At 42.1% G+C, this 10,844-nt stretch overlaps 1 protein-coding gene across 1 annotated transcript in view; it reads right to left on the reverse strand.

Annotated features, from left to right (window-relative positions):
- Positions 1 to 4,597: 4,597 nt before the first annotated feature.
- Positions 4,598 to 10,844, reverse strand: part of tle5 (TLE family member 5, transcriptional modulator) — a 13,621-nt gene continuing 7,374 nt past the window's right edge. The window contains exons 3-4 of the mRNA XM_035653654.1: positions 10,553 to 10,627; positions 4,598 to 8,453 (exon numbers count right to left, since the gene is read on the reverse strand). Of these exons, the coding sequence (XP_035509547.1) occupies positions 8,226 to 8,453; positions 10,553 to 10,627 (303 nt within the window). The 3' untranslated portion in view covers positions 4,598 to 8,225. The remainder of the gene's footprint in view (positions 8,454 to 10,552; positions 10,628 to 10,844) is intronic.

The following is a 10,844-nucleotide window of genomic DNA, read 5'->3' on the forward strand; positions in this document are numbered from 1 at the left end:
GTTTTATCTCATATGACTCGATATAAAGTTTGATTAGTTCTCATCTCCATTTTCTGTTTCCTGCTGCCTGGCGAGAAAACCAGCTGTGCACGCACGCCCACACACACACACACACCACAGCACATGCTTCAGCATACAGCTTATGCAAGTTTTCACACACGTGCACACAGCAAACATGTATAAACGTATGCCATGCCACACACACACTGGCATATACCTCACCAAACACATTAAACAAACACTGTGTGTGGTGTGTGTGTGTGGTGTGTGCAATGGGGGGAACTGCACAGGAGGAGAAGACAAGATTTAGAAAAGGGGCAGGCCAGAGGGCACGCGGTTTTCCCATGCGTGCATCTCTCGGGAAGCATCTGTATTTAGACTCGGGTGTGTCAACACTGGGGGGACCTGCTCCTCAGCCTGAGGGTCGGAGAAGGAGGGAGAGGAGAGGAGACACAGAGACAGACAGGGAGACAGAGAGAGAGAGAGAGAGCAAGAATGGGAAGTAAAATTTGTGTATGCTTTTTTTCCATTTCTGTGAGTGTGCCTGACAGACACACAGGGAACGACAGATCACTCTGAATGCAGAGGAGGAGAAAAAAAGGGGGACGAAGATAAATGGAGGAAGTCTTTGAAAGGAGAAAGAGAGAAAATTTATATATAAAAGATTCTCAAAGTGGCAGGAATGAGTGAGGCAGAGAGAGAAAGAGAGTAAAAAAGAGTGACAGTGATGGATGGGAGAGATAGATGGATGGATGGAGGGATAGATGAAGGGACGTGCGGCGGGTTAGAGGATGGAGAGGCGGCAGACGGAGATTGACAGCCTCCTTTCCCGGGGACGGATGAATAAACCGGGCTGGGAGGGGAAGTGTGTGTGGCGGTGGGGGAGGGAGAAAAGATGGAGAAAAGGAGCGAGGGATGGAGGAGAGGAGGTAATGAGAGATAGAGTACGTCTCCGTAATCAAGCCATAAAGGAGAGAGGGAGCGAGGGAGCGAGGGGGAAAAGACGAGTGGGCTCTGAATGAGTCAATCATGATTAATCAAGACGCTTCTCGCTCTCCGTCGCTCTCCCTCCCTCTCTCTCTCTTTTTGCTCAGACTCATCATCATCATCATCATCATCATCATCACACTCGCACACAAAACCTTGTCTTCCAGTGCAGCACCCCCCTCCCCCCATCAGGACTGTGTACATAAACTCAGAGCACATGCATTTGTGTATTTTCAGGGCTGTGTCTTCACAGCAGAGGGGTTGTTGGCTTTGATTCTTTAAAATGAAGTTCAATCAGCCGGCTCACATTGAAAAGCTTATAATAATAATATAATATAATATAATATAATATATAATACTTGTGCAGCGTTGATATTTTGTGTCCGGGCTCTGACCTTATCACTCCCCACAAAGGAAAGCAGCACAGCAGGGAGTGGGGGGTGACAATGATACTCAGAGCCTACAGGTGGGTGGATGGATGCTGGGAGTGTTGACAGCATGTGACAGCACAGCTTTCAGGTGAGTGGTGTAAAGTGCATGGTGGGAAAAGAGTGAGCAGAGCTATGACTGCTCAAGTACCCTTGGTGTTTATTTAAAAGGGGGCATTGGATATATATGTTGCAGTGAGATGAATAAGAGGCTGACTCAAGTTGACTGACTGAAGGCTTCGCTTCATTAATGTCCACTTGTGGCTCCTCGTCAGAGGTTATATCTTAAGTGCGGACCTGCAAGCAACTTAAGAGAGATTTTCCTTCTTGGATGGTTTAATTTTAAGGATTTTCAGAGGTGAAAATATGCAGTGTATCACAAAAAAGCTAAAAAATTATAGGAAAGTAAAAATCATTCATCATTCTAATCAGTTTAATCATTTGACACATCAGATTTATCTTAAAGGACAGGGCTAGTGTTACTGTATTTTTATGATTAAGTTTCAAAGTTTATGGTTCAATTTATTCATCCATAATAACATGGACATTACATTACTGTCACTCAAAAACACATTGAATAAATACCTATAAAATGCAACCACAGTTAAGACCAATATAAGCTAATTACTGTGTTGACAATATTTTTATTGTCGACACATCCAACCAAAAAGGCGTCACTCTGTCTCTATAAATAAATACATATATAAATATATTCTTACTGAGGATGTAAACCTTTCAAAATGAGTCACAGACACACTTGCATTTGAAAATAAGTCAGTAATTTCCTGAGACAGCTGGGAACTGAAGCAAATGTTAGTCAAACAGGAGTCAATAGTGCACTGGGAACTATTTTCAGATTGGTACACATTTGGTGCTCTAATGATTTACAGAAGTGGGGCTGACTTTAAATAAACTACATTGCCCAGGTTTATCATAATGAAGGAAAATGTCACCCAGTGTAACAGTATGGCTCTTTGATGTGGCACAGAAGAATATAAGGCAATAAATATTGGTCGCATACATTTTTTGTCGGGTTGGTTCTTTTTATGGGATTTGTTGACAACAAGAAAATGAAATAATATCATCAGCGTTATCCTTTAGGGTGACACTAATTAAACAACTTGAGTGTGATTGTGGCACTTTATCTTTTTTCCACAGGCTCTAATGTGCTCTATAGAAAAAGACCGGATGAGAGAAAACCTCCCCTCTGCTGCCTCTGCGTCGCTGCTTGTGAGGAGTGTGTGTGAATCCTCAGACAGAAAGAGAAAAAATAGGGCACTTTCATATTCATTCAAGTGTCAGATCCAGAGCTGTCTATAGGGAGAGAGGAAGAGAGGGGAAGGGAGGAAGAGAGGGGAAGGAGGGCTGCAACCACAGGAACTCTGAGGTTTCACAAGCCTTCCTCTTTCTCTTTTCTATCTCTGAACACACAGTCAGGCACACACACACTCATGTGCCTGCATGGACACATGTGGGGGGAGGCAAACAGAAAGAGGGAGTGAGGGGGGAAGGGAAAGAAAGTGAGGAGATAGAGGAGGAAGTGAAGAAGAAAAGCAATGCTGTCATTCAAACACAGTAAAAAAATAAATAAAAAAAAATCAGTGTGCACGAGATGTGAATGTAACAAACCAAGTTATGTCTCAGGACTCTAATAGACAGAGCATCTAAATGAGGATTATGCACAGGTGCCAAACAGGTTGTGATCCACCGTCTCCGAGATGTCACATCAATTCTGGGTACACGTGGCACTGAATAGATAAACCTTCATCAACGCGGCCAAAAGAACAGTCAAATCTGACTCACAAACACCGGAGGCATACGCGAGAATACCTCAGAGGAATTACCTGCTGGTTTCACCTCAGCTGGTAAACGTAAATCAACACTTCCTCCTGGTGGATCTGCTGTGAACTACAGGAACTCTCAGAAGGCAGCAAATGAATGAGTTTCTCTGTTTATTAAGTCCAATCTGAGAATCCTGTCATTTATACCTTGACGTTGGGTCCTAAAGAATAGAGACATTGAAGTCAGCATGAATCCGAGTTTGATCTGGTGAATGTCAGCCTTGCAAAGCCACAAAACATCATGAAAGTTCATTTATAAGATTCAAGAAAATCACTGGAGGCTGATTAATGCAGACCAGATATTGCTGAATGTATTGTACCAGGGTGTTTCGATGTTGACTTTCTGTTAGCCTCTGGTCTTGTAGCTTTTGTAACTCAGTGAGTTTTCTCACAGGTTTCTTTATTTAATTAGTCTTTCTGAAAAATGGCAAAAGAACACTTCAGTACCATGCTGAGAGGGGGATTTTAATGTTTTCCCCCCTTTAATTACAAATATTTCTAGAGATAATAATATAGATTCAGGAGGATCTATTGGATAAAATTAAATATTATATTTATTGGTATATTTTCATTAGTGTATAATCACCTGAAAATAAGAATTGTTGTGTTTTTGTTACTTCAGAATGGGTTTATATGTACAGATGCTGTGGATCGCCTTCTGTGGAGGCCACCACGTTTCTACCGTAGCCCAGAAGGGACAAACCAAACAATGGCTCTAGATAGGGCAGTTTGCGATTGGGAAAGGAGGGTGAAGTGAGTGAATTGCTGAGCTGCAATCACACTGCTAGATTCCACTAAATCCTACACAGTGGACCTTTAAGTTTAAACCAACATGGAGTCTGTAAAGTGCTCAGAAAAATCTATCCGCCGAGGAAGACTGTACGCAACGGAAAGCCCCAGAGTTTCCACTAAATGGGCCTCGTGAGGAGTTTGTTTTTGTACTTTTAAGTGTTTTCCTTCCCTCCAGACAGCCTTTGCTTTTCAGTCATTTTCAGTAGGCTACAAAAACCTACTTGCCATTAAGCTGAGACGTTTGTCAAAACGGCTCCTACAAAGGATACGCAGGTATTGATAATGAAGGTTTTTATGTTGTTGCATGGGTTTTTTTCTTGGACAATCACTAATAATAACGTCCATCAGATGTGCTGCCGTAACCAGTTAAAACTTAGTTAAAACGGGGGGGACAAAACCCCTATTACAGGAATCAAACATGATTAGTTCATTATTCGAACACAGTAAAAACGTTCTAACCACCAAGCCATCCACACCAATCAGGAGACAATCTGTAGTTTTAAAGATTTACACAGAGATGTTGAAAAGAGTTACAAAAGAGACAGTTTCTTATGATTTGATTGACTTTATTTGTAAGGCACCAGAAGTCCTTCCTTACTGCAGAACATTTCATATTATTTATAGTAAATGTTTGTTGTACTTTTTTATAGTTTCTTTTTTTGTTTCAATGAAGCTATGATTTCAGACACAAAACTTTTTTTTTTTTTTTTTGCCAAAGTACACACTTTCAGGTTTTACATTATGCACAAAATAAGTATTTAAAAAAAGACCTTTACAAAGCTCAAAACGCTTACAATGCTTCACGCTATGGGGGCAAAAAGTTGGGAAGGTAGGATGTGGCATGGGACTAAAGGGGATTGGGGGGGTCAGAGAAGAAGAAAGGGGTCAAAGGGCAAAAGGTCAATGTACTGCAGTTTCCCCCCTGGTGTCACATCAGTTTTGTAACACAATAGCACAAGAATCATCCAGGACAGACAAGAAAAGATGCAGCTATATACACATAAAGCTTTCTATGTATAACTGTATACAGAGGCGAGCACCTCCAACTACTTTAACAAATACATAGAATTTCATTTGTATGTTTATAACGTCAGCTTTGTAATTCTCGTTCTAGTTCATATCGATTAATATTTCAAAACAAAGAAGAGGAACAAAAACAAGTGCATTGATCACAGAAAGTTTGGACCAAACATTCTTTTAAAAAAAATGGTCTCCACTAGAAAGAAATCAATCTCGGTTCCCCCGCAGACATGCATTGATGCGTGTGTGTGTGTGTGTGTGCGCGCGCATGTGTGTGTCTTGCTTTGTCTACACGCTCTGCGTATCACTACGACAAGTACAGTATGTAGCTAGATACATACAGTATGTGGCTAGATGGGAGGACGATGTGCTGCGAGCTTAATTCACAAGCAGAATAGCATGTTAGCTTTAGCTGTAGTAAGAACAGCAACGCATTTTATCTCTGTGGTTTATCGTCGGCGACCAAACCTGTACAACGCTTTATAGACACCTTGTTTATGTATCACATACATACACAACAATGGCCGTCATTGAAGGAGTCCCACCAATAGTATGTTATCTCAGCTTTTAGACACGTGAAGGGTATTATTCTGCGGGTTGTATAGTTGTTGCTATATGAATGAATTTAACAATAAAATGTGCTTCATGCCAAAGAGTAGTGATTTTCCAAATTAACATTATTATTTTAGAATGAAACTCTTCATAATCAATTCATTCTCACAGTGTAGCCATTAAGACAGAGAGGGGAGGCTAAGAAAAGGTGTGTGTGTGTGTGTGTGTGTGTGTGTGTGTGTGGTATAAAACAGCTTCATACATAGGCTGTCATCAAATCAACACTCAAACAAACCGCCACCGTCGACTCACAGTCGATCAAACAATCTTTGAGGGCTGACAGTGCCAAGGTCCGGGGTTCAATTACCACTGAGGCTACCTCTGCTGGAAATGTATGCGTTTGCGAAACACCCTAAAAAGTTTAATTTCATCTTGGCTTGGAGACATTTAATGGGGCCATTTTGGCTGCTACTAGACCCGTTAAAGCCCCTCACACACCCGTAGTCCACCCACACAGGTGTTTTCCACTTATGCTGCCTGATTAGACCTCTTCTTGGGACTCTGCTATATCTGACTTGGCCCCTTAATAATACAGAAATGCCTGAAAGCCAAATGAACACGGACGCCTCACATAAGTTCATCACTAGGTAATTAAACCCAAGTAATTAAATGGGGCATTATCCTTCAACAAAGGTCTCCTGCTGTAATCAAACTGGGGATGTTGCGATTATATCCTAAGCGTTTTAACCACTGGGCCACCAGGACGCTCTGAATGTGGGAATTTGGGGAGAGATTTTTTGAACACAGCCAGAGTTTGATGACATCACATAGTTTCACCTAATCGCCACCTGACTAGAGGCCCAGTCGGACAAGGTAATTGAAAACAGCTGAGTAGGTGTGTGAGAATGAGGGGGAGGGTGTTGTTTTTTTTTTTCACTCATCAGAGCAGCTGTGGCGGACGCTTGTGCTTCATCTGTGTGATCTGCACTGATTTGATTTAGATGGGTTTGTTGATCTTCCACTCGGTGTTGTATGTAGGTGTTAAATCCTCTGTATGATGTCGTGTTAGTGTGATATGTGACAGAGTTGTATATTTACAGTAAATCAACATGTACAGTATTTAAATCTGAATTTACAGAACAGGATCAAAAGCACAGGTCCGAGTTGTGTTTTAGTTTCACGCCGAGATGTTCCTTAAAATAGACCAAAGACCATTTCTCAAGAACTGGATCATGACAGAGACCGGGACTGACCGCATGCAGAGATTAATGTCACCAGTCTAGTCTCTGTATATTAAGTTTGTACACACAGAGTGGATAAATAAGCCATTCCCCCTTTGTGACACAGCCTGTATTCTGTCATTGTCTTGTCCTTGTTTTGCTCAGGTCTAAACCCAGTGAGGAGCATTCCTCAAAGACACACACTGCCCTCTGCTGTCAAACACACAACATGCACACTCTCTCCCCTCAGTGCCTGCTCTAATATTAGTGCACATTAAAGATGAAAAAAAAGGTGGTGGGAGGATGCAGGAGTCAATTGGCATCTCTGTTCAGTTAACTACTGATGAAAATGTTGCCTTTCAGTTAAGGTGCTGGGTGGATTTATCTGACGTACCTCACAGGGTCAGGCGAGGATCGTAAGTAGGGGGGATTACTTACTAAGGTGGGTTTGTTATCTATTCTGACAGCTCTCCGCATGAAATTTGCTCTAAGAAGGTGCTTTTCCTTCATCCATATAAATTTAGGATTATACACATCTCTAGTTTGTCGATTGGAGATGACTTTCTCATTACAAAGATTCTGCTCTGAAAGCAGCAGTTTTTGGTTGGGACGTCTGTGCAGGTTTAGCAGCGCTTGTCTCTTTATCCGGGGCATGAGGGCACTATTTAAGTACTTTATCTGATCCATAACAACCCACCGTTTCAATTCAAAACTCAACCTTTAGCTTGGAATCAATGCATGCAATCTCAACTGCCAAAAATATCAACACTACTGATCTCTGTAAGACCTCTGTCTCAGGAAAATTAAGTTTTAGGAATCCTGTGTTGTGTCTGACAAGTTTTACAGCTTGCCAAGAATCCCTGTGTTTAACATTTAGCCTGTTTTAACACCTACAGTACGGTGCGTTCAGTCTCACAGATCAGTCCTACATAACAAGGACCTGCTTAGAACAGAGGCAAGAGGTGGAGGAGAGTGGGAGGAAGAGAGGCATGGAGGGGAAAAAAAACCCCAGAAACTTAACAGGAATGAGAACTGAGAGGCAGTGCGACAGGGAGGCAGGAAGGAACAGAAATAGAAAGTTGTCCTGATAAAAAACATAAACACAAAAAAACTGAAGTTAAATCGGATACAAAAAAGAGACGGTGTCTAACTAAAAGACACCGAAAGGGAAGGTAAGGAAACAACCCAAGTGTGAAAAATATGAAGAGATCAGGACATGAGGACATGGTTAGGGGTCTGTAACTGGAGATGTGGGGATGGGAGTGAAGCCCATGTTTGCTAAGGTCAGAGAGAGGGAGACCAGGGGAGAGGCTGTAGGCCAAGGGGGGCTCAGATTTGGGTATTCAGGTCTCTGGATAAAAACAGAGCTGAATGGGGGACACCATCTAATCAGACTTGTCTCCGTCCTCCTCGCGGTGGCTGTCAACTCCGTCACGTGATGCTTTCTCCTCCTTGGCCAGCTGGGCTTGGGAGGCCAGCAGGGAGGAGAGGGAGAAGAGACCGGAGGAGGTGGTGACGGCAGGGAGGGTTGGCTGGCTCAGGCCCAGCGGCAGAGGGGTCATGGGCAGGGCCAGACCCTGGAGCTGAGACAGCTGGTGAGCCTGGAGCTGCTGCTGCATGGAAGACAACCAGACACAACTTAGACACAGCGGGATAGATCCAGCACACAAGTCACTTCAAAACACTGAGAGAAATGCAAAAATCTGCAATGCACAGACCTATTATACATCACAAATTATGTTTAATATGTAACCCCTGAGGCACAGCGCTAATAGCACAGGCAAAATAGGAAATATGGAAGGCTAGAATTCATAGCTTAAGTACATGCTGGGTAGCAGGCAGAAAATATGCAGCACCCATACTTATTTATAATAGATGCAATTTTCAATACAAGCCCAAGAAAACAATTAAGAGGGGAGAACACCGTACAAAAATGATAAAACGGTCTTGCAGAGAACAGACATGGTCTAAAAAAAAAAAAAAAGGTATAAAACACGAGATACACAGACAGTTTAATGTATAGGAAGAAAAACTGTTACTGCCAAGTCTGTGCATGTTCATCTCTCCCGGTTGTACACAACATGATGACACATGAGTGGGTTGATTTTATGACAATCCTGACTTCTCATAAACAGTATCTAACAGCCCCAGTTTAAATAGGCTACATCCTACAAAGTCAACAGCTCTGAGTTACATTCAGAAACAGAGCTCAAATACTCTAAATCCATTACGTATAGAGGATGTATAAAGTATTATATTAGCTGCTATCAAAGTAGGATATTAATAATAGACATCAGAAAATGGACCAAACTCCATTCAGGTCCATTCCTATTAAGAGGCCAACGTAGACCAGTATCCTTTGTATCTAAAGCAGCAGAGACAAGACAAAAGCAAGCCACCTCTTTGAATCATGCATCACAGTGATGGAGTGGCTAAGCTAGCGAACACAAGACCCAAAGTAAAATGATGCAGTGGCTCGGCTAGCTAGTGCAAGGCTTATAATGATAAAGTGTAGCTGGCTAACATTAAAGCCACAAAGATGAAGGACTGTGGGTAGCTGGCTAATGCCCCATCCATATTGATTCAGTATTTTAGCTAGCTAGCTAATCTTACTATTCTAATCATCAAAAGTGTGCCCATGTAGTGGAGGGCATCGTCCCATTTATCCCGTAGATTGGAGTGCTACTTTGGCACTCATTAAAAAAAAAAAAAAAACAATGACACTGAAAGAGGGAGTACACAGATTTTACACATGAAAATCAGTGCAAAACAGTTTTATCGTGCCCTCTGTGGGTTTCTAAAGTCTGGGAAAATAACCCTGATGAAGTCACTGTCATGTCATCAGGGTCATCTCAGTTTAGGCTTAGAGACTACAAATTGATGAGATAAAGCCTGCATAACAAACTAAAGGCATTGAGTTTGAAAGGGCTCGATCCATGTTAGAGAGTAAAAGTCAGGATACTTCTGTTGCTTAGATTTGGATCTAAGACCCCAGAATAAAAAAACCCCAGAAGTGTGTAACATTTAGGAGGATCAATTGGCAGAAACTGAATATAATACTGATGGATACGTTTTCATTAGTGTATAATCACCTGAATACAGGAACCGTTTTGTTTTTGTTACCTTAGAATGAGACGTTTTGATCTACAAATGGCAAACTGCGCCTTCCATAGAGTCTGCTACAATGAATCATGTTCAGTAGCCCAGAAGGGACAAACCAAATACTTTCTCTAGATAGTGGTGTTTTTCCACACGTTTCACACCGTAGTTTGTCCTTCGCATTTGGAAAGGGATGGTGAAGCGAGGGAGTGGCAATCTGCAATTACACCGCTAGAGGCCACTAAATCCTACAGAGTGGTCCTACGATGAAAACACTTGGTATTTTAATTTTTCCTTTAAACTCATTTAAAATGAACAAAAGCTCACTCGCAATTAAAAAATCTGGTATTTATTATAATGCTGTTGTATTGGTCTTGTCTAATTGCATTCTGGTCACTTAATGTATTAAGAACATTAGTGGCCAAAGAAGCAGGGTCAATTTATTTATGTCCAACTCATTTGAAAGCACAGACATGAAATATTTCAGACCCAATAAGCCAGTAAATAAAGGTGAATAAAACTGAAGAATTAGTAATAATGATCAATAATTGCCATCACAAGACCCTAGCCATGACAAGACCCTCAATCAGGGCTGGGGGCTGGAACATCATACCCTTATGATGGAGTTCATCTCTGGGGGGGTGACCTGCTTGGCCCTCTCTATGGCTGCCAGGACCTGCTGCTGGTGCTGGAGATGGTTTGTGAGGGTGGGGGGTGAAGACGAGGGAAGGAAAGTGGGAGAGACAATAAAAGTGAGACAGAAACAAGGGGAGGAGAGTTTGGGGTGGGGGGGAGAGGTGGAGAGGTTAGATCAATATCAATAGTCCCAACAGAGACCTGACAACGCTCTCTAGTGATGCATCCCCCCTCCGGCCATTCAGTTATTCACCCACACACACACACAC

The sequence above is a fragment of the Morone saxatilis genome, unplaced genomic scaffold (genome assembly GCF_004916995.1).
Source record: "Morone saxatilis isolate NCDOM2014 unplaced genomic scaffold, NCSU_SB_2.0 Contig12, whole genome shotgun sequence".
Taxonomy (NCBI): Eukaryota; Metazoa; Chordata; class Actinopteri; family Moronidae; genus Morone; species Morone saxatilis.